General features: G+C 43.7%; 1 protein-coding gene across 1 annotated transcript; it reads left to right on the forward strand.

Annotated features, from left to right (window-relative positions):
• On the forward strand, nucleotides 1-23,819 carry NFE2L2 (NFE2 like bZIP transcription factor 2). Its single transcript, XM_053410086.1, has 5 exons — nucleotides 1-295; nucleotides 17,578-17,847; nucleotides 18,428-18,520; nucleotides 19,448-19,645; nucleotides 21,925-23,819. Exons 1-5 carry the CDS (start codon nucleotides 275-277, stop codon nucleotides 23,119-23,121), a joined length of 1,779 nt encoding a protein of 592 aa, XP_053266061.1. The 5' UTR covers nucleotides 1-274; the 3' UTR covers nucleotides 23,122-23,819.
• Nucleotides 23,820-24,096: the final 277 nt, after the last annotated feature.

Consider the following 24,096-nt stretch of genomic DNA (forward strand, 5'->3'; position numbering starts at 1 on the left):
AGAAGGGGCCGTCCTCTCCGCCCTCCTTCCTCCTGCTCCTCCCGGGGCCCGTGAGTGGCTCGGGAGAAGGCGGGGCGGAGCAGGACAGGCGGCGGAGACTTTCCCGGCAGCGCGGGGCGGGCAGAGAAGGGGACAGCGGGGAAGCGCGACGGAGCGGACGGCCGAGCCAGCAGAAGCTTCCCAGCGCGCCCGTCCGTCGGGGAAGAAGCCGAGCGCTGCCCAACCCAGCCGCCCGGGGAGCCTGGCCCGCTGCGCCAACCTCCTTCTCGGCACTATGGAGGTGGAGGCGCCGCAGGTGAGACCCGCAACGCCCCCCCTCCCCGCGCGCGCCTTCCTTGCGACGGCACCGGGCTGAGCAAGGAGAGGGTCCCTAAGGGGCAGCCCCTTCCCCACCGCAGGTCCCGAAGGGGCGTGGGAGGGGCGAGCCAGGCCTCGTTGCGCCTTCTCCTCCCGTCGGCTTGGGGCGGGGCGAAGGCAGCCGGCGCCACCCACTTCCCCGCTTGCGAGGGCGGCTGTCAGCTGCCGGCTTCGCTTCGGCGCCGGCCCGCCCCGTCCTCCGTGACGCAGCGCACACGAGCGCGCTGACTCACCGGCGGGCGCAGCCAGCCTCGACGGCGAGGCCGGGGCAGCTGCTGGCGGGCAGACAGGTGCTTTAAGTTGGAAAGACCCACAGGACTCACCCGGGGGCTTGGTTTCTTCTCCCCCTGAGCCTGGGACCCGTCCAAAAATCAAAAACGAAACCTGGACCACCACCTGGGGCAGAGTGCAAATTTGTAAAAAGAAAGGAGTGCTTCTGGGCATGTGCAGAGTGCTGCTCTCGTCGGCGATGTGTGTGTGTGTGCGTGTGCGCGCACCACGGGCCCTGCGAATTTGGGATTAGGAGATAGCGCACCCCGATGGGTTCCATAGCTGTCAAGGTTTCTCGTTTTTTAAGAGAAATTCCCTTATTCCGAATAGGATTCCTCATAAGAAAAGGGAAAAGTTGACAGCTATGATGGGTTCTGAAACGGCTTGAGTCTTGAAATCTTGAAAACAAGAACACTTTTGTTTTTGTTTCTTTTTAAAGATATTTATTAAAATTTCCAATTTTTATACAAACAAAAAGCAAAAAAATTTAAAAACACATATAGTTCACAATACTTAGTTTTCAATGACATATTTCCCTGACCTCCTCATACCTCCCCTTCTTGTAGTCCAATTCAAATTATTTATTCAGCAAATCCTTATCTCAAAGCATTACAGCTAAAAAACCCCTTAATTTCTATCCGACATCATTCAACATTCATTAATTTTACAATATTTCTTACAGTATAAAACCCTCCAAAATATATACCATAGTAAAAAAGTTACTGCCCCCCCTCCAATTTAAAGCACCACAGGTTATTTAATGAGGCAAAGGCCTGTGAGAAGAGGAATGTTTTTGCCTGGCACCTAAAGATATATAATGAAGGACCCAGGCGGGTTTCCCAGGGGCGAGCATTCCACAAGCGGGGAGCCAATGCAGAAAAGGCCCCTTCTTGTGTTGCTGCCTTTTTGATCTCTCATGGCGGGGGCACATGAAGAAGGGCCTCAGATGCTGATCACAGGGTTCGGGTTGATTCGTATGCGGGGAGGGGGTCCTTGAGATACTGCAGTCCTGAGCCATTTAAAAGTGGACTGTTGCTGATGGTATAACTAATTATAAGGATTTTTTCAATGTGGAAGGGGAATGTGTAAATTGTCACCTATGAATACAAGTCACTTGTTTATTTTGCTGTGGTGACATGGGTCTGAAAGGAGGCGTGTGCTGTGGTGTTTTCAGATGTTTTCTATTAAAACATGGCTTCCCATCTTGGGATCTGGTTCTTTGTGTGGTGTTTGGCCATAGTGTATGTGTGCGTTTTTGGTAGTTTCTAGGAACATGTTTAGACTTAACATCATGCCACGAAAAAAGGAAGCTGTAAGCTGCTTTTCAGTGGCGAATTAACTTAGCAGCACAATCCTATGGTTGTTTACTCAAAAGTAAGCCTCACTGTGTTCCATGGGACTTGCACACTGGTTACGGGATTGTAGCCCATACCAGAGCTACCAGTGCTAGTACTCAAAATAACCGTTAGCAAATGCTTTGGGCATTTATTTAACGTACTTCAGTGCTACTTAATTGTTAAAATACCAAAATCCACTTGCAACAAATAAAACAAACAATTTTGCACGTGCACACAAAAATCAAGTTAAATTTGGAATTGTAAAGTTGGAAGGGACCACGAGGGTCAGCTAGAAACATTTTTCAAAAAAAACCCAACCACCTTATGTAGAAGAAATATTTAAACAGCAGAGTTCCATGCAAACAGCAATACAGTCTAATGGCATAAAGCCTTGGGAAATGAAAATGTCTTAATCTGCCATCAAAATGAGGAAAGTGTTGGTGACTCTTTCCTCTGGGGTGCACAAGTACCATCTCTGAAAAGCTCCTCTCCCTAGTTAAAACCCACCATTTCACTTCTGCTGATAATAGATTCCTGGATGAGACCTCAAACTGGCTGCATATACACCACAAATTCAAAGCACCCCCACTCCAATCATCACGGGAACTGTAGTTTACAGAACCACAATCCGCAGAGCCCCCAAGAAACTACCGTTCCCGAGAATCGTTGGGGGGAAGCAACATACTTTTAAGTGTAATGGTGCGTATGCAACAAAACTTGCAGTTTTGCCAAGCACTGCACCACACCCAAAATAGTTGTTTCTGGTGTTTTTTTTTACACACGTTCAAAGCTGTCCCGAGTCTTGGAAATTTATTTCTATTTTCGAGACTCTCCTGTTGACAGTAACAAAAGGAAAAGTGCACGCATACCTCTCCCTGGTTTCCATACACACAATGCATGATGTTACATAATTCTTCATTCATGGAGTGAAAGTTGTAGCAGGTTTGGACTTGTATAATATCACTAGGCCTTGGGAATAAGCCTCATTGAACTCCGTAGGACTGGTTTCTGAGTAGATATGTATAGGTTTGCACTGTGTTTGTTTTTTTCTAAGGCCACATGCACACCGTACATTAAAAAGCACTCTTGCACCACTTTTTAACAGTTATGGATTCGGCCCAAAGAATCCTGGGAACCGTCAAGGGTTACAATTCCCATCACCTTCCACAAAATACAGTTCCAGCATTCTCCAGGACTGTGTGGAGCGGTGCAAGAAAGCTTGAAATGTATGGTTACTGATGCAACTTAACTGTTTCCAGGAGCAGACAACTTCAGACTAACACCTGACGTTTGGGTAGCACCTCTTCTGTGTTTGCTTTTTAAAAACGGGAGCAGCAAAGAAGCAACTGTTGTTTCCGCAGGGTGGAAAAAAATGGTGCTGTGGTATGAAAGTGTTTTGCTGTGTGTGGACTCCTGAAGCTCAGGGCATGGTATATTCGTGGCTCTGGGTGATGTACCTTCGATTGGCACCGCAAGCAGGAGAGGGCGAAAGACGAGAGCATAAAAATAAAAAAAATTCCCTTGGCATCTCTCGACATCTCTTTCATAATCGCCCTCTTCCCCCACCTTCTTCTGGTCTGTCAGGGCTCGGCCTTACATTTTACAGGACTGTTAATTATCTGCATATCTACAAGTGCAAAGGTTGCAACGCTTGTGTAGGGTTCTGTGGCTTTGGGGCACTGTACAGGCACAAACGGCTCTATATCGCCATCTAAGTATTTTTAAGGCATTTTGGAAGTCAGTGCTCTAGGCAGAATGGAGGATCTGGCATGCAGATATCACAACTACAAGAAAACAAGTGTCCTTTTGAGGTTTTGGAAGGCTTCAAAAGGGGGTCTCTGGCAAAGGTGTGTGAGGCTTTCTGTGGGCACCTCCAGCCTTTAATCTCCATTAAGTTCAAACTTAAATGTCAGTACTGTACTGTACTTGCTCTCAAGTGCCTCTTGCAAAAAAAAAAAAAAAGATTAAGGGCCAGTGTACATGATTCCCTGCTGAAGGGGGCCACTTCGGAAAAGGTGTTTCGGCAGTGGCTGCACCAAGCAGACAATTTGTCAGGCTACTTTGCTTTGAAGGCTCCCCTCCCCCTTTGTAATTTTGCATGCCACTGCAACAAAAATATTGATGAAGGTTCAGGAGTCCTGTTCTCCTTTGCTTCTGGTCGTTCTAGCTTTATCAAAATTAAGTGAAATCTGTTTTTGGTGTGTGTGTTTTATGTTTATTTTTACGGCGTGTTTGCTACATCATCATCATCGCCAACACAACCTCTGTAAGCTTCGGATAACTACTGCCACACTAGTTTAACCTCGCAAAATCTGGTATTGGGCTGCTGGGGGCACAGTGCTGTTAGAAGTGGTTTCAAAGGGAGATACATAACAGAGGTTTGGGAAGCATGAATGCATGCCAACTGCTGTGGAGGAGAGAAAAAGACAAGACCGTTCAGTAGTAGCAGCAGCACTATCTCTGAGATTCAGCTTTAAGCCTTAATATCGCAGGGTGATGTTGGGAAAGTTAGTACCTTGGCTCAGCACTCAAATCTGAAATGTTGTTGTAAGTCAGTGATGAGAGCTGCAACCTGATTAAAGTCGATTTAATTGATTAATCCTCCTGGTTTTTCCTCTCTTAATCAGTGGGTGGTTAATGCATGAAGTATATTTTCTGTATTTTTTTGGTAATGCACTCGCTCAATGTAGCAGGGAAGCATTTCCAGGATGAGAGCAGGGAGAATGGCTCTTTGCAGATGGGAAGCAGCCATCTTGAGATTTTGTAAAAGTTTATATTAAAAAATATATATTATTTGAGGCGTCTCTGTATTTGAGTAAAAGTTCTGAAATTAACCAATTCACTGATTAAGGGAGCAATCGTATACCTATTTACCTGGGAGTAAGTCCCATTGAACTCACTGTGGCTCCTCCTGAGTAGAAACATAGGATGGCTGTGTTAATGTTGCAACCCTGTTTTGTTGGCACAATAAGGAAAATGATTTCATCCTGAGGAACAGGTCACATTTACTTTATCTTACCCCTTCGTTTCCCGTCCCCAACACTCATAAGGCAATCTGATATAATGCCAAAAGCAAACTTGGTAAGGCATGTCTAATTTCAAAACCAGTCTTAATTTTTATCCCTAAGCAGAAGTGCAGGTATCAGTGTTGGCCTAGAAACTTATTCCATTTTTTTTTTGGGGGGGGGGGGAGAGACAGAATCCAAAAGCAACTGTGGCATCATACCATTACTATTTTTGATCTAAAAAATGCTGAAAGAAATGAGCATTCTTTCAGCAAAGCTCTTAATCAGGCTAGTAAAATATGGGGTGTAGGAAATAAGAGACGTTGCGGTGTATGATTGAAAGCTCAAACCTTTTGTTTGTAATAGTTTAAGGTGGTATATGGAGGAGGTGTAACACATTAGATTTAATTTGGTGCTCTGTGGGGAAAAAAGAGAGTATATTATTTCCCCCCGTTTCTAAGGCACATGTAGAAATGGCATGCCTACTGCAGCTTTGGAGATCTTGACCGAGGAAATGAAATACTTGAATAGATTTAGAAAAATTGTGTTCGTATTCATTACGGTTTTGACAACACCTGATCAAATTGCAAATGTGAGTAATTTGTTGAGTGTCTGTAACATGGAACTACTTATCTTTGAAGGATACTGTCTGCATTCTCCTTTTGGACTTAATGAAAGGTGGCAGTTGCCTGTCATAGTTTCCCTAAAAGGGCCCTTTCTGTTCTTTATAGCGTGCAAACTTCAGTGCTCTGAAAGCCAGAAAGAAGTTGGGAGTTGTGCAATCATTTATTTCCCCTCAAGGCAGCTGCTTTGGTTTTGGAATGAGACTTTTCTTGAAGTCAGGATCCACTGGGTACCAAGGGTAAAGGGACTGAGGGGTGTAACTGTTTAAAATGGACCTATTTCAAAAAATTGATTTTGCTGTTAATTTTTGCCTCTCCTAACAGTGTAACTGTAAATATTGCCAGCAATTCTCCTTGCAGGAAGTTTCTCCCCCAAGACACAGAAATATACAGCTCTTTCAGCAGCTTGTGCAATGAGGAAATAAACTAATTTCTTTTCCTTTTCTTAAAAACAACAACAACATATTTTAAAATGATAACATAAAGTATTGCTGTTCACTCGTTAGGCATTTCCTATTTTGGATATTTCCCATATTGACCTTGTGGGGAAACTCTTTTTGCTTTTTTATATAGCATAAGGATTTCAATGGGGCACCTCAGTTACCAGGAAGAATAGTACGAGGGTTATTTTCTGTTACAGCTTTGTGTTTTTATGCTGTGAACTGCTTTGAGATCTTTGGATGAGGGGTGGTTTTCAAATTTAATAAATAAAAAAAATTATATATATATATATATATATATATATATATATGATTATAGCCTTCAGAACAAAGTTTGAAGTACTGTAGCAGACAATATGAACTTCCCCAAAGCAATACGGGGCAGAGAATGATTTGGGATAGAGATTACCTGTTTTTCAGCCCCTTTCCCCTCCGTTCTCAATTGCCCCTCTTATCCCCTGGGTTCCAGACATGGGTTTGCAATGTTTGTAGTCCTGCAGGAGAAGCAGGGGAGAGATAAAGGTTAAAGAAACCATTGCTGCTTCTCTTCCTCTCCATACTACTTTGCCATAAAGAAAATGGCCATGCAGGACCTTCGTGATATGCAGGCCTGACCAACAGTCTGTTGGCACTGATTAGACATTAATCTTCTGTAGGCGTGTTTTGCACTTCAGCCAAAATGAAAAAGTAGACCACAGATTAACAGCCTAGTTAAACTTTGTTTTGGCCCCAGTTATCGCATTCCATCCCAAAGCAGCCTATTTCTTGAGTTTAGAAGGCCCTTTGAAAACTTGGAATGACTGCATAATAATTTTTCATTTTTGCACGAGAACGTATACTGAAATGTTTGAATTGTAGTTAGGAGCACTAAAAGTGCAGCAAGATTAACAGTCTCTTGGAAACATTTTCTGCACTGTTTATGCAACTGACCGGTTTTATAGCAGAGAATAATCAGGCAAGCGTTGCCTGCACGTAGAAAAAAATTGCTAACAGGACCTAGAAAGCCAGACTTTGGAGTCCAGATAGCCGAGAAAACAGAACTGCACAGCTTAATAGTTTTATTACATGATTGTTTTAATAAGATAAGCAATTGAATTGGCTTACAAGAAAGAAAATAGAACCTTGTGTAGTATAAGAATAGAGAAAAATCCATAATGTTATGAAATTTCATTCCGACACAGTTCATAGTTTTAAGGCAATTGTAGTGTACTTTGATCAGAGCCGTCTTTACTATTGGGCTTACTGGCACGTCACGCCAGGGCGCTGGCCTCTCAGGGGTGCCCCAGCGAGTGGGGGAGCTGCGCGGCTTTGCCGGCGGCCTACCCTTTCCCTGCACGCCTACCAGCTGTGCTCCGTCAACTATATGGCTGGCGGGCATGCAGCTTCCTTCCCAAACCTTCACAGGAGGAGAGCGATCGCCGCAGAGGCTTGGGAAAAGGTCAACAACTCTGGGAAACGGGGTGGGGCGGGCGGGAGGGATATTTGCACCACGGCGTCGGATATGCTTAAGACGGCCCTGATTTCGATCCTGGAGCATATAGAGCCTGATTACAGCATCTCAGTTTTCTAAAATGGAAGAAAGTTTGAAAACGTGCTAAAAATCAAGCCGGAAACCCAAAGGATGCTCAGGTAACACCTGACGCAAATCACCACATTTGGACTATCATATCGCAGTCACCTCTGATATGGGTCTCTGTTTAGTTTAAACACAGACAGCTAATTCAAACACACTTTCCTTTGTTTCTCCAGATCTGCTTTGTTGACTGAAACCAGGGTTTCTCAGTGTTGAACAGGCTTGTTCTGTATGCTTGACATTGACAAGCTACATGGGGTGTGTGTGCGCAAATAATAATAATTAATAATAATAATAACAACTCTGGGCGCCTTCCACAAAGACCAAAAATACATTAAAATGTCACACATTAAGAACTTCCCTGAACAGCGCTGCCTTCAGATGTCTTCTAAATGTTAGGTAGTTGTTTATCTCTTTGACATCTGATGGGAGGGCGTTCCACAGGATGGGTGCCACCGAGAAGGCCCTCTGCCTGGTTCCCTGTAGCTTTGCTTCTCGCAATGAGGGAACCGCCAGAAGGCCCTCGGCGCTGGACCTCAGCGCCTGGGCAGAATAATAGGTATTTGCTGCTGGTCCAAATGAACTTGGGGTCTTGCCGGATCGCTGTCCCTAAATGTGGCTGTTGTGGAAGAACCTTGTGCAGCTCGATACTGCTTCCTTACTAACACTTCTCGCAGTAAACTGGTATATGGCAGAGCTTTCCAAACAGTGAGTCATGACATGTTAGTGTGTTGTGCTGCAGTGTGTAGGTGTGTTCCTCCTGGGGCTGGAAAGGGGTTAGTGTAACTTCTGGTTTGCTAGTAAAACTGAATTACTGTGTCGTGAAACGATGCATGTCTAAAAAATGTATCATGGACATGAAAAGTTTGGAATGCTCTGGTATATGGGAAGCTGCTGTCTGGACCCAGTCAGTAAAGGCGGTTTTAAATACAGTTAAAGGTGAGATGATAGACCCCTTATTGCCTGTGAAGAAAGCACTTCCTTTCACTTATTGCCTCTGGCCAGGCTAGCTCTGCAGGTTTCAGAAGCTCATTTTAAGGCGTGCAGGAAGGAAATGGGTCATATATAAGGGCGTGTGGAAGACCGTGGCTGAACAGCAAATACTGGGGTAGTCTGTGCCAAGGACAGACATTGCAAACATCTGAAATGAGAAAGAACATGGGGTTGTATCCAGTGGGGGCCTTGCATTTGCGTATGGTGGAGCACCCAACTTTCACCAAGTCCCCAAACTTTTGCAGTCCTCGGTACCAATGTTCGGCAAGCTTGGGTCCCTCTGATGGACTACAACTCCCATCATCCAAGTGTGCCCAAGCTTTGCCTTGGTCTCATTCATGTCACGCTAAACTACAGTGTAGTGATACCCAGATGTGATCACAAACTTGTCACAGTTTAGCATTGCACCCAAGTACAGTCCGTCTAAATATCACACATATCATATGCTACTTTTAGAAAGGTAAACTGTATCACCATAAATAAATATTTCTAAATATTTTTCCACATCCTGGTGATGCTACTGTAACCCAAAATGTATGTATCACTGGTCTACGCATGTAGACATTTGTTGAATTGTACCACCTTTCCATTGGCATGCTCAAGTGTTTAAAGAAGTTATCGTTGTGTCAGACCGTTACGACAGTTTAGTACAAATAGAAGAATTGCCGTACAAAACAATTCTTCATTGCAGCTTGAGAGATTTAACCTCTCCCTTTTGCTCCTGTAAGTTAAAGGTCTTTCAGGGAAAGACCAACAGTGATGGAAAATTTAGGAGCAAGTTTTGGCTTTCCTGCTACAGCTGATAGTCGTCTTCAGCAGCAGCAGTGATGATGGAGAAAATAAGGGTGCTTCAAAAACTCTGCTTTTATAAAACACACAGCAACTTGGAAAAATGCCAGTAGTTGGGTATTAAATCGATTCTCTTCCGATAAAATGTTTAGGTTTTCAAGCTTCCCGTTCTGAATTGAGTGATAGCTTTTTAATGGAACACTTACACCAGGTACAGTTAAAAACTGGCATTTCAAAAAAGCTGGCGGTTTCAGTGAGAAAGGCTCTTTCATGAATGTTTTATGGAAGCATTCCCACCAGATGAAAATTATCTTAGCCACCTAGTTATAATTTTGTTATGTGCCTCTTGAATTCTCAGAAAATACTTGAGTTAAAACCATTGGAGCATGTGTCTTATGCTCCCCCCCCCTTTTTAAAAAAAATTGAAGTGCTCAAAATTGTTGTGTAATCCAGAGCTGGTCGTGATGCATAACTTCCAATTGAGAACATTGCATATATAATTTGTAATGAGGCCTATTGAGCATTATGGGCTAAAAACCACTCAAGGAATATGATAGCGAGGGCCAAGCCAGCCATGTAAACTTGTTTTGATGAATAAAATAACACGATCAAAATGACTTTTATCGAGGAGCAAAGCTGCCCCTTCCTCATCCTTGTAGTTTTGAGCTTTTACTCACAACTGATGCAAGATTGGGTGGGAAGGTTTGCAGATCAGCCTCTTTAATTGTAGGGTGCGCTTAGAGAGAGGCAAGGACCGTGTACTATGTAAGGTAAACCGGAATACTTGTGTTTATAGGTTCCTTGCATGCATGTACGCTTCTGACTCCCACAATGTTTAGATGTGAATGCTGGGATACTTCATTTCCATTTTTGCATATAAACAGAATGTTAGATATGCACGGACTCGCTGATTTTAAGCTCGAGGGCGTCGGTTTGCATCCAAAAATATGCCATTTGCTAGCAGATGTAGCAAAATAGTGTTCAAGTGCGGCAGAATGAAAACCGTAGGCAGTTTTTCAAAAATTTGTTTATTATAAGGAAAGTAGGTCACGTGGAATTTAAAATATTCAGGGGAGGGGGTGGTATTCAGTCTGGTGAAAAGCAAACTTCATCCCACGATGGTATAAAAGCATATATTCTTCAGTTACCCCTTTTCCCTGAAGCCTTTTGTTTGGATGGTTTCGAAATGGCTGCATGGGCAGATGCCTCTGGGTTCTGGCTAGCAAAGTGGGAAAGAATTAGAAAGAGAACAAGGGGGAAAGAAGCTATTGGCTTTACTCTTAAATAAAACTGAGGCATAATGACAGTCCAAATCATGGGTAATGACAGCAACACTTATTGCCAGAACCATACAGCTCATCCGGTGCCACTAAAACAAGACCTGTTTATTTTTTTAAAAAGTGAGGAACCCTTCTGACTTGGCTCAGTTACCTTCTTTCTGAGGTAAACGGTGTGGGCGGCTTTTGAGGCTGTTTTAAGACATATGATTCTGAGGGATTCTTCCACTCACCTGCCTTCCTTCATAGGCATGAGATAAATATATATGCTTACTTCATTTTTGTTTTAAATTGGAAGGAGCTGCTTCTCCCCCACTTTGGTCAGCTGGGTTTCATTAGGGTCACAATGCACTAGAACGTGTATCATCAACATCATCATCATCACTATTATTAAGATAAACTCGTTCGAGCTAGAGAGTTGGTGGCACAGTTTGAAAAACCCTGTTTTCCTCCCCCCCCCAATTTCATTGCAAGCTTTCCTGTAAAGATCTTTTATAATTAATTTATTTTTAAGGCCTCCTGGCAGGGATTTAAAACATATTTGGACCACAGAACGCTTTTGTTATATACACCTAATATAAAATTCTAAATATGGGGCCCTTGCTTTGGTCCTTTTGTTTATCCTGATGCAAATATGTTTGCTAAAGCGCAGTAAGAGTTAACAGCCAAACTTTACAACGCACACGGAGAGTTTCACATAAAATCTATAACTGACTACCCAGATGGCAAATGCTGATATGTAAACCTAAAACATGAAATTTTCCGTTGGGGTCCAGATGGCTGCTTAATGTGAATTGTTTAACATTTATGTTTATCTTATTAAAACTGCCTTTTATAAGTCCAGACTAGGCTTAGCAATGTGGCTCGGAACAGGCTCTGGAAAAGCGTATCAGTAAATGAGTAAAAACACCAAATGCCAGTCAGCATTTGATTTCGAAAAAGAGAGGGTTTCATTCCTAAGCCTGCTGGGAAGCCATATCATTTGCCTAGGTAGCTGTGGTCTTGTAAGCGTGAGTGTGGGGGGAGAGGTAGCGATTACTCAGTGGTGAGGCAAAGGCACTCTGTGCGTGCCATGGGGCAAGTTTATTTCTTGCTGTTTCAAAGATTCCTGGGCTCAGGCTGGTGCCGAGGACAGCTTCCAAGCCTGAGCGCTCAGACAAACTAACCCCTGATACTAGCATAAATGCCTGCGTTTCCTACCTGTACTTGAACGGACCTTATACAGTGGTACCTCGGTTTTCAAGCATCTCGGAAGCCGAACGCCGAAAACCCGGAAGTGAATGCTTCTGTTTTTGAACGTGCCTCAGAAGTCGAGCAGTTTCTGCTGCGTGTTTTTCAATGTTCTCAATTGAATTGAGGCTTCCAAATTGAGTTTTCGGTTCTCGAACGTTTCAGAACTCGAATGGTCTTCTGGAAGGGATTACGTTCGAGAACTGAGGTTCCACTGTAGTTGTTTTAAGCACATTAATATCTGTGCTCTGAGAAATAAACACCTGAGCCCACCATTTCCCAGTCCTGCACAGGCCATTATGGAGACTCGGGGTGGTATAATAGTTAGACCAGGCATCTCCAAACTCGGCCCTCCAGATGTTTTGGGACTACAATTCCCATCAACCCTGACCACTGGTCCTGCTAGCTAGGGATGGTGGGAGTTGTAGTTCCAAAACATCTGGAGGACCGAGTTTGGGGATGCCTGAGTTAGACCAACGTTTCCCAGACTTTGGTCTCCAGTTGTTTTTTGGACTACAGTTCCCATCATCCCCGACCAACTGAATAACTGAGTTAGCAAACTGATTTCTGCATGCACAAGGGGACTCCCCCCTTCCTAATAATAATCCTAATCCTAATCCTAATAATAATAATAATAATAATAATAATAATAATTTTATACCCCACCCATCCGACTGGGGCTCACCAGCCACCCTGGGCGGCTTCCAACAAAAGATTAAAAATACATTTAAACATCAGTCATTAAAAACTTCCCTAAACAGGGCTGCCTTCAGATGTCTTCTAAACGTCAAATAGTTGTGCTTCCCCTAAGCTTTTGGTCCAGATTTGGGGTGGCAGAGTAGGATGGGAGGAAAGACTCATTGTGCAAGCAGAAATTGTTTTGCTTGCACCATTGTTTAGGTGAATACCACCTACGGTCACCACCCTGAGCTCCTTGGAACAAGGGCAGGATAAAAATGTAAAATAGTAATACTTATTAATCAAGCCCCGCTGAGACTATCGTTAAACTACTTAATAACCAAATTATTGTTCACTGCAAGTGTTAGTTGGTTCCCATCATGATTAAAAAAAAAACGTACATTTTGATTACCAGTGTTGGTTGGACAGTAGTGAATGTCTTGCATAAGGGGTGTTCCTGAGTTACAGGGGGAAAAGCAGGTTTTAGCTGAAAACCCTCCTAAACACTTGCTTTCACAGGTGTTGAAAGCCTAGTCCTTTTCCTTGGGCATTCCCCTTTCTTGGATCTGCCCAAACAGCTATTTCCTCTGACATAATGTGGGAACTTGCACAACGAAAAAAGAGAACAAAAGTCTTCTTATGGAGCAAGTCACATGATAGACCATTGCGTTGTTTTTTATCAGCAGTAAATTTTTCTGAAGGATGTGGTTAGCGAGACATGTGTTATGTGTTATGTACCATTTATTAATCTTGTGTAGAATTATCAACACATTCAGCCACATTTTGACATTCATCTGAACTTGGCAGTCGATGCAAGCATTTACAGGAACCCTAAGAAATATTTATGAACATAAATTTGTAGAAATCAATCTAATTGGAACGTAGCCTTAAATACTTTTTTGATGGCGTGTGTGTGGAAGCTTTATTTAAAATTAATGAAACAGAGCGCCTGCAAATTATCATATTAAGCATATTCCAGTTAATGAAAAAGTCATTGCATCGTAAAACCAGAATCGTAGAATCGTCCAGTTGGAAGGGACCCCGAGAGTCACCTAGTCCAACTCCCTGCCATGTAATGTAAGATATAAAGCATTTAAAAGGGAGTTGCTCTCATCTCATTTTGCATAGATTTGGCTTATTCCCCGCCCTCCCAACTACTCTAAACAGGCTGTGCAATAACTTTCATGCCAACAAGTCCCCTCTATTTCAAAAGCAGCTGTCGTCGTGGCTACGGCTTTAAAGCCACGCTGCTTTGTGAATGCTGTTTTCAGTATGATTGTTTTCTATTCATTTCTACTGTCGCAGTCAGGGCTGTCTTTAGCAGATGTGGCGCTGGGGTGCAAAGATCCACCCAGCGCCCCCAAATTACCATGGATAGTGTTTGGGTGGCCGTAGCTGCACACTGCCAGCCATCTGAGGGGGAGCGCAACTCTCCCCTATGCCACCGGCAAAGCCGCGCAGCTCCCCCACTCGCTGGGACGCCCCTGAGAGGCCGGCGCCCTGGCGCGACGCACCACTAAGCCCTATGGGAAAGACGGCTCTGGTCGCAGCTCAAAGCAAACTTGGGAAAGACATGTAGTTAATCTGACATGCTGAGGACCGCGGATAGGCACTTGAACCGCGCATCTCGCTTTGGCAGAGGCAGCAGCCCAGACAATGGCACTCTGAAAACGACGAGCAACTTAGAAACGGAATCTAAAATCCAGATCCTGCCGTTTTTATCCAGAACATATTGCAAATGCTCAGAGATGAAGGAGCCGTTTTCAAATCTGCCATGAGAGAAGAGGGTGAGCAGCTGGTAAACTACTGGCCTTTAATGAAGCCCTGCCATATTGCAGCATCCTCCATTATTGCCAGACTTAATTAGTTCGTTCTACCATGGCAGTCTGGAGGGACCAAACCCTTACTGTGGACAACCGTAATAACTCTTTCCGCTTCTCTTTGTTTTTACCCCTTTCCTAGTGAAATTTGGCATCTCCGTGGAAGAGGTTTAAAATATACTTTAATTAGAAAGATAGACGTTAGAGGGAAAGCCTGGAATTTGGTGAATATAGCCATGGGCATGCAGGAACATTACAATCACTTTGTTGGAGCAGATCAATGGCCCATCTGGTCCAGAATTCTGTTTCCTGTAGTGTCCGTCCAAATGCAGGACAGGAAAGCAATAACCCTTCCCTGTTTGTCCCCAGCGCCAGGTATCCAAAGGAATGCTGCCTCTGAATGGGAACGTCCCATCTAGCTATTGTGGCTGTAGCCATCGTAAGCCAGCATTCATTGCCATATTGTGTAATGGTGAATTGCAGAAGTTCGTTCTGTGTTGTCCACAAGTCTTTCCTTTTGTGTCTCGAACCTCTTGGGGCTCCCGCTTTACCTTGGGCAACCCTGAACTCTATTCTTACTCGTGAGAAACTTTTCTCCACCCAATTTCTTCTTCATGTGAATCCCAGTCCAGATGTTATTTGGCGAATACATTATCTGAAAACTTAGATTCAGTGGGTCAGGTCCAGACTTGCCCTTCTGCAAATGGAAAGGTTTTTGTTTGTGAAATGGACCAAGATGCAGTAGAGGTGATTTTTGCCAATTCCCCCTGCAGCCGCCAGTGCTACCTCCTGTGTTCAGTAAGAGGGTCCCCTGACTTTCTGGAACAGCTGTTTTTTTTAGGCAGGGGGTGCACAGCAATCTGCAGAAGGAATAAGTTAAAACTGCTTATCTCTCCCCCCCACTCCATTGTTGCCTTGTGCCTACAACATGGACTTTGTGTTTGAAGCTTTAACTGCTAGTACGGGGAGCAATATATTGCTGCAGTTGCTGCTTTGATCCTGCTGGTCTTATGCACGTTAAGAGCATTTTATGGCTTACTTTTATGACCAGGTAATTTGCCCTAAGCTCACCCTTACACCCTGTTTAAATGTTCTTCAAGTCATACAAGAAAATTAAGTTGTGTCGGACCATTCACAAATCGGGGAAAATTCACAGTTTAATAAAGACTTTTGTTAGGGTCAACCAGTGTTACAGAATAGGGAGCAAGCTTCACTGGACTGGGGATTAAGCAATAAGAGTAGAACACTGCAGGGCTGTCGTGCACTACTGTCTTTGCCCACCATGCAGTACGGAGGTAAAAGCAGTGAATAACAATGCAGTTTTGTTGTTAGTTAATCTCAACTTCAGCCCAGCTTTCAACCTGCAACAGGGGGTCTAATTCACCCAGACAACATTGCAGAGTTGTTGTATCCTACTCAGAACCTGATCTGCAGTATGAAAACTGCAAGACTACTGCTTCCCAGCCATAACCCCTTGCAACTTCCAGTATGGGGATAATGACTTGTCAGTGAAACTCTAGGGCAGGGGTAGGCAACCTAAGGCCCGGGGGCTGGATCCGGCCCAATAGCCTTCTAAATCCAGCCCACAGACGTTCCGGGAATCAGCATGTTTTTACATGAGTCGAATGTGTCCTTTTATTTAAAATGCATCTCTGGGTTGAGGGGCATAGGAATTTCCCCAATATAGTCCGGGCTCCCACAAGGTCTGAAGGACAGTGGACCGGCCCCCTGCTGAAAAAGTTTGCTGACCCCTGCTCTAGAGAACCACTTGCCCGTCAGCATGGCCAATACTGAGCTAGATGGACCAAATGGTATGATATAAAGGATCTTCCTGTTTTCCTGCTTTTTAAAAAACCTGTTAAGGCCCAGGGTGTTTCCAGATTGTTGCTATTTCTGGGTGGGTTTCAGTCGCTTACTGACCAATTCAGCTTGTGCCACTATAGTTGATTAAGAGGTCTTGTGCAATGAACGTGTGTTCCCCAAAGACCAGACTTTTGCAGGACCGCGCACTGGAATGTGCTTTGATGCAAGGAGATGAGCACTGCAACCTTTGACTGGACTTAACCGTCCAGGGGTCCTTTACCTTTTTACCTTTACCATCTAGGACTAGGTTCCCAACAAATAAGGATGAATGCTCATTTAAATAGCCGATGTTGTCTCTTGTTGTTGTTTAGTTGTTTAGTCGTGTCCGACTCTTCGTGACCCCATGGACCAGAGCACGCCAGGCACTCCTGTCTTCCACTGCCTCCCGCAGTTTGGTCAAACTCATGGTGGTAGCTTTGAGATGTTTGTCTAACCCCCTGCAAACAAATCCCCTGATAAAAGCTCAATAAATGGAAGCGCTCAAAAAATATCAGGTTTCAAAGACAGCTTTCCCATTGCAATTGTGTATGAACAGCACCTCTAAAAGAATGAGTTTTTTTCGGGGGGGAGGGGGAGGAGAAACGTGACACATTAAGAGGTTTACGTTTTATTTAAAGCATTCTGTAATATTCTTCGTCTGTAACGGAATCCTGTAATTGCGTTTTGGAAACTGTATGTCAGTGCTAATTAATGCATGTCCCTGGTCCATTACTTCGAATTTGTAATGCATATTTACAACGCAGGCAACCTGGGTTTCACTTACAAGGAAGTCCCATTAGGTTTAATGGGACAATCGCTAGTGCTTACAGCCAAGAAGTTGCTACTGTGCGTGTTTACACACAAATAAATCCTACCAGTGTGGGGACTGCCACATTAATCTGAAGCTAGTGCTCAGGACTGAAACTCTATTATGATGCCACTAAGTCACATCTTAACCTTTTTGGGGGGGTGGGGGTGGGGAGGAAGTAAAAATATATCACGAATTTTGTATCAGCATGCAATGGAGAATATCCAGAGTGCAGTTGGAGGTCTCAGACCACCAGTTTACAGTCCTTTGATTCCATTTAAAGCAGAGTTTCCCAAATTTGGGTTTCTCCAGCTGTTTTTGGACTACAGTTCCTACCATCCCTGACCACTGGTCCTGCTAGCTAGGGATGATGGGATTTGTACTCCAAAAACAGCTGGAGACCCAAGATTGGAAAACCCTGATTTAAATCAACTTAAATGAGACGGCACCTGTTTTGAAAACTGTGTAAAAAAAAAAAAGTTTGAAGATCCAATATTATTATCTATACTGTTTGGTTCTTTTTTTACACACGCAGGATATGAACCTGATCGACATTCTCTGGAGGCAAGATATAGATCTTGGAGCAAGGCGTGAAGTTTTTGATTTTAGCCAAAGACGGAAGGAATACGAGTATGAAAAACAGAAGAAGCTTGAGAGGGAGAGACAAGAGCAGCTTCAGAAAGAGCAAGAAAAAGCCTTCCTAGACCAGCTGCAGCTGGATGAGGAAACAGGAGAATTTGTTCCTATTCAGCCTGCTCAAGCCATTGAATCAGGAAATACCATCACATCCAATAATTATTCACAGGTAAAAAAAACCTCCCTGACTTTTTGTCATGTGATCTACATTTTGGGTCCCCCCCACTTTCCTAAAGAATGTTATTGCAAGTCTCCAGAGCAAACTATCTGAACAGCAGGGGATTGATACAATTTGTGAGACTATGGTTATATACAAACTTATTCAGGAAGTGAGGAATCCCATTTTGTTTTTATCATAGTGCTACGGTTTCCATTTATTGCTCCATGGGTTCTCTTGAAACTTCTGATGAAATTCCAGAAAGTACAGATGCCTATAGATTTTCTGATTACTATCTGTCCAGCATAGAACTTGTATAGCCAGTCTTTCAATACTTAATGAGAGTCTTCTTAGATTACATTGTCCTTTATTCTAATCCTCCCGCAAGCACACCCAGGAGATCTTAATGATTGCAACCAGAGAGTTTGTTTCTTTAATGATCTTGTTGCATTGTGGTGTGCTTTTTTGTGCCTTTTTTATTTCAAAATAAAATTCTATAGAGATCTCTCTCTCTTTAAATCTATAAAGAAACAGGTTGTCTGAACTTAGTAGAAGTATTACATATTTGCTATTCTTTATCTTCAATCTACAGAGCGTTCACATCTCCAAACAAGATGCAGATGACCTGTTCTTTGATGACTGCATGCAGCTTTTGGCAGAAACTTTCTTGTTTGCCGATGACCAGGTAAATCTCCCAAGTCTGATGTTTTTAATCTGGCCTCTCCTTTACAACAATTAAAATCCCTTTTCTGTCTCTTTATCGGGTGCTGGGATAGCTCAGATGGTGGAGCACGAGACTCTTAATCTCAGGGTTGTGGCTTCAGCTCCCACCCTGGGGGAAAAGGTTCCTGCATTGCAGGGGATTTGGGACTAGATATCCTTGAGGGAGCTTCCACCTCTACAATTCTGTGATTGCAGTGTCCTGATTAATGGCATGCATTATGCAACAAACACATTTGAATGTAGATTGTCATACCAACATACTGCTTTGCAGGTGGGTCTCTAGTTCCATCCATGGCACATCCAGGTTGGCCTAGGCAAATTGTGGTCTGAAACCCTGGAAAGCTGCTGCAAGCCAGTGTATACAATACTGTGCTAGATGGACAAGGACAGGACTTGCTATAAAGCAGCTGCCTATGTCCCTACTAAGGGACGCGGGTGGCGCTGTGGGTTAAACCACAGAGCCTAGGACTTGCTGATCAGAAGGTCGGCGGTTCGAATCCCCACGACGGGGTGAGCTCCTGTTGCTCGGTCCCTGCTCCTGCCAACCTAGCAGTTTGAAAGCACGTCAAAGTGCAAGTAGATAAATAGGTATCGCTCCAATGGGAAGGTAAACAGCGTTTCTGTGCGCTGCTCCGGTTCGCCAGAAGCGGCTTAGTCATGCTGGCCACATGATCCGGAAGCTGTACGCTGGCTCCCTCTGCCAATAAAGCGAGATGAGCGCCGCAACCCCAGAGTCGGTCACGACTGGACCTAATGGTCAGGGGTCCCTTTACCTTTTATGTCCCTACTACGAAATACCTCTTTCATTGCCAACAGCCAACCTAAGAACCAGCGAGTTTCAAGCATAACGGACCAAAAAAATAAATAAATCTGTTGCCTGGTATTCCAGGTTCCCTCTGCTGAATTTCTGCCAGCGGCACCTTCTGAGATGGACAGCAACCAGGTCTTTGTTGAATCTGATCGGATGATCCCACTTGACCCGGCTCTCCTTCAGTCTACCATTCCAGAGTCGACAGCGGTAGATGCTGAGACCACACAAGATATAGAACAAGTTTGGGAAGAACTGCTGTCTATTCCAGAGCTGCAGGTAACAGCAGCAGTCAGCGCTTGAACGAAATACTAAATAATCAAATTTATTACTACTATTAAATAACACTTCAATAAGTAGCCAGATACTGGGGGAAAATATTTACAGTGGTACCTCGGGTTAAGTACTTAATTTGTTCCGGTGGTCCATTCTTAACCTGAAGCACCACTTTAGCTAATGGGGCCTCCTGCTGCCGCCGCGCCGCTGAAGCACAATTTCTGTTCTCATCCTGAAGCAAAGTTCTTAACCTGAAGCACTATTTCTGGGTTAGCGGAGTCTGTAACCTGAAGCGTATGTAACCTGAAGCGTATGTAACCCGAGGTACCACTGTATACTAAAAAAGGCCACACTTTTGACATTTTTGCCCTTGGACAGCGGGTCCTCCTGTCGTCTTGCAACTACTGTATATTTACAAAATTTTGTGTTTATGAGGTTGAAGGTAGCGGCTTGAAAGGTTCAGTTACGTTTACTCATCAATCAGTATTTTTTAGAACATGAAAAGCAAAATGTTTGCCTGTGTTGGCAGTTTCCCTTTCAGTCCAAACCTTTGCATGCTTTTTATTCAAAAGCAACGCCTGCTCTGCTCAAGACGTTTCTGTTGAGTTTCTAGCCTCACAATACAAATCTAATCTTGAGTCTCAGGGCTGGCACCAGACTTGGGGTGGGGTCTTTTCTTGTTATGCTGATGCCCCCAACCCAACTAACCAGGACCAAGTAGTACTTCTGGCAGGCCTCCGAAACATGCTTCCGTGGGGCTGTGCTACTTTTTTTGAATTGTGCCTAGGCTTGACTGATCCATTCTAGCAGGCCACCATTTTGTGTAACCCAAAATGCAATGCCCTGGCCAATAGATCTAAATTTTATAGCTCAGTAGGCTGGGGTCTTACATATTGTGTAACCAAGATGGTGGGCAGCCGCTGCCTGATGGAAAACTGGTGACTGATTAAAAGCAGCACTGCTGCCCATTGCTGAAAAGCATGTGGGAGCCTGGCAGGGAGAACGGTGAATAGTGGCATGGCTGGGTCTTCAAAGCACCTGACTTAAGATAGCTGTCAATGTTTCCCTTTTTAAAAGGGAAATTCCCTTATTCTGAATAGGATTCCTCGCAAGAAAAGGGAAAAGTTGACAGCTGTGTTGTTGACTGGAGGTTCCGGGCCTAGTGAGTTCATGTAAATTTAGCTCCACCGAGCTTGGGGCTTACTCTCCCCTAGTAAGGCTTGCTTTACTGGTTTTCCTAGGGTCTGTACAGCAAGGAGGGGAATAGCATTTGTTTTTCACTTCCAAGAAGCTGAACAGAAACCCCAGTTCAATATGTAGCACTTTTCTCTACGAAACATGCAATTTGCACAATGAATGGAGTGATTAGCATTTCTCCCAAGGTATAGTTATGCTTCTGTTTCCATGTACCTCTTTGGATAAACAGCTGAAGACTTCTCTGAAGCCCTTTCTCAGCTTTATCCAGCCCATGGAATGTTAAGACAGTAGACATGGAAGAGAAAGCATGCAACCTTTAAAAAACATTGTGTCGATTGAGTACTCCGAAGTGACTTCCACAACTACCAAGGAAATTAAAGAACTTTTTTAAAGGTGGGGGCAGGAATGTAAATGGCACAGAGGCTGGGTCTTTTAACTGTCCAAGACACATGAACAGTTATATTTCATAGGTATCCTATGCACGGTAGCTGGGGGGGGGGGAATTGCAGCATTTTACAAAAGGCAAAAAACTTAAGTGTGAATGCCAGGAAGATGCAAATTCCTAATACAGAAGTGTTTACTTGAGGGAAGATTGCCTGCAACAATTAATTTGTCATACTCATCAGATATAAATGCATCCAAACCAGCCAAGGGACTAGGCACACTCTCCCCCTTTTAAATATATAGCAGGCATCTTTGTAGAACGCTACTTCTGTATAGTGAAAGGTAACAGGTGACTGAAAAAGCAAAATGCTGCAAGCTATAGTTTCCGACGTCTCAGATGCCCCTCCCTTTCCCCTTATCCCAATTATTCACATCGTAGAAGTTTACACAGGCTAAAAGGGAGTGTTTGCAGTTGCCTGCATTTCTGTCCTAATTCCTGCTTTGTATGGCCAGCTCTTCTGGCCCTGTCGGGTATACAGAAGCAATAGAAAAAAGGGACGACAGCCAAATGCGTCACCTCCAAAGCACAAGAAATGCAGCGACTGACCAGTTTGCTAGGTGCACAATGTAAACTGTCACACGGTAAAACTTCATCATGTCTATATATCATTGCTGAACTTCCCTCTCCTATTTCCTTATAGTGCCTTAACATTCAGAATGATAACCTGGTTGAAGTAACCCCAAACGCATGCTTGGAAAACGCATCAGCAGAGGCCGATATGAACTTTAGCTTTTATGATTCATTACCTGCTATGGAGAAAGAAGTTGCTAACTGCAGTCCAGAGTACCTGAGCCCTCTGGAAGCTTCCTTTTCCAGCATGCTACTGCCAGAAGATCTTAGCCAAAACAACACATCATGCACAAGCACTGATTTTTCTGAGGATTTCTACTCTTCCTTTGTCGGTGTGAATATGAACACGTCTCCCCCACCGCCAAATTTTGTGGACCAGGCAATTGCTGGCTTTTTAAACGAACCTATCGATCTTTCAGAGTTTGCTCAGTGCAAAGCTTTTAACCGTGACCTTTCAGGAAATGCCCCAGAATGCAACGATTCCGATTCTGGCGTTTCGCTGAATGCGAGTCCCAGCACAACATCTCCCACTCATTCTGTTGGGTCATCTTCCATCTCTAGAGATACAGGATTTGGATACAGTGATTCTGAAATGGAAGAGATGGATAGTGCTCCTGGAAGCGTGCCACAGAGTAATGCTAAAATGCATTCATTTCAGTTCTATGCTCCGCTGTCTCCATCCCCAGGACAGAGCGTCTCAAATCCTGAATTGCAGCTCACAAGCGTACCCAAAAAAGAATTGCCTGAAAACCCTGGTCATGCTGAAGCTCCGTTTGTGAAGGACAAGTCCTCCAGCCAACTTGATGCTCATTTCAGCAGAGATGAGCTTAGGGCAAAGGCTCTGTGTATCCCTTTCCCCGTTGAAAAAATAATCAATCTCCCTGTGGATGACTTCAACGAAATGATGTCCAAGGAGCAGTTCAATGAGGCACAGCTGACTCTGATTCGTGACATACGAAGGCGAGGCAAGAACAAAGTGGCTGCTCAGAACTGCCGCAAAAGGAAACTGGAAAACATAACCGAGCTGGAGCATGACTTAGGTTATCTCAAGGATGAGAAAGAGAAGCTCCTCAAAGAGAAAGCAGAAAACGACAAGAGCTTGCAACTGCTGAAAAAGCAGCTGAGCACCCTGTACGTCGAGGTCTTCCGCATGCTTCGGGATGAAGATGGCAAGCCTTATTCACTTAATGATTACTCACTGCAGCAAACAAGAGATGGCACCATCTTTCTTATTCCTAAGAGCAAGAAGCCAGAGACTAAAATATGAAGATCAGGGAGGCTAATGTTCTCTCAACAACTATTTTTTCAATTTGTATTTTCTACTCCTAGGACTTCCTAGGATGCAAAATATTTCCCTTCCTCCCCAAGTGACTTTACACAAATGTCTCTTTAGAGTAAACTATATGAATACACTTAAAATCGGTGTAAGGCAAATGTATGCACAATGGGTAGTACTTTTATAAGACACTAGTTCCTTTTTTTATATAGTAGCAACTCGACTAGTTCCTGTTCTAGTGTAAATATTTCAAAATTTCTTATTTATATACTGTTCCTATAATTTGTTTTACCTAACTGTATATCAAGGGTGATTTAAGACTTTTAATCCTAATTACTTACAAGACCAATCTTGTTTTCATGAACATTGTTTGATAAAATATGAATGAAATGTTTGCAGTTCCTTGAAAATTTTTACTTGCTTTGCTTTAATATGAGATTGAATGTAGTGTTAGTAAACACACATATTAAACGAGTATTGTTAGGGCTCAGCCCAGCCAAAATAACTGAACACGCATTACAAGAATTAAAACTGTTCTTTCATTGAAAGGAATGGAGTATCAATATGCTTAATTTGGGGCTGGATTGTGTCCTTAAAGCTGAAATTTTGCTTTGCATACAAATGTATGCTCCAAGTAATGCTAATTTTTAGATTTTGTACATTAAAAAATAAACGGCATATACTCTTGGCCTAGATTGTTTCATTAGAATGTGGCCTTACCACAAGGGTTTCCACTTGGGCTAATATACCTGTAGAGCAGGGGTGGCCAACTCCCGAGAGACTACAATCTACTTTCAGAATTAAAATCTGGCAATGATCTACCCCCTGGACTGGGTGGGGGGGGTTCAGTTGTTGAGCTTTTTTTAGGGAGATCTACCAAAACCTCATACCAGTAGATCGTGATCGACCTGTTGGACATCCCTGCTGTAAATCTAATGGGCAAGACATCCAACATGTCTCACCGCG

The sequence above is a fragment of the Podarcis raffonei genome, chromosome 1 (assembly GCF_027172205.1).
Source record: "Podarcis raffonei isolate rPodRaf1 chromosome 1, rPodRaf1.pri, whole genome shotgun sequence".
NCBI classification, from domain to species: domain Eukaryota; kingdom Metazoa; phylum Chordata; class Lepidosauria; order Squamata; family Lacertidae; genus Podarcis; species Podarcis raffonei.

What these genes read in the sequence shown, in the direction of transcription:
- NFE2L2 (XM_053410086.1), top strand. Translation starts at nt 275, where the DNA reads ATGGAGGTGGAGGCGCCGCAG. An exon ending in TGGAGGTGGAGGCGCCGCAG is followed by an intron (nt 296 to 17,577) that starts GTGAGACCCGCA and finishes TTACACACGCAG; the next exon opens with GATATGAACCTGATCGACAT. An exon ending in TCTTGTTTGCCGATGACCAG is followed by an intron (nt 18,521 to 19,447) that starts GTAAATCTCCCA and finishes CTGGTATTCCAG; the next exon opens with GTTCCCTCTGCTGAATTTCT.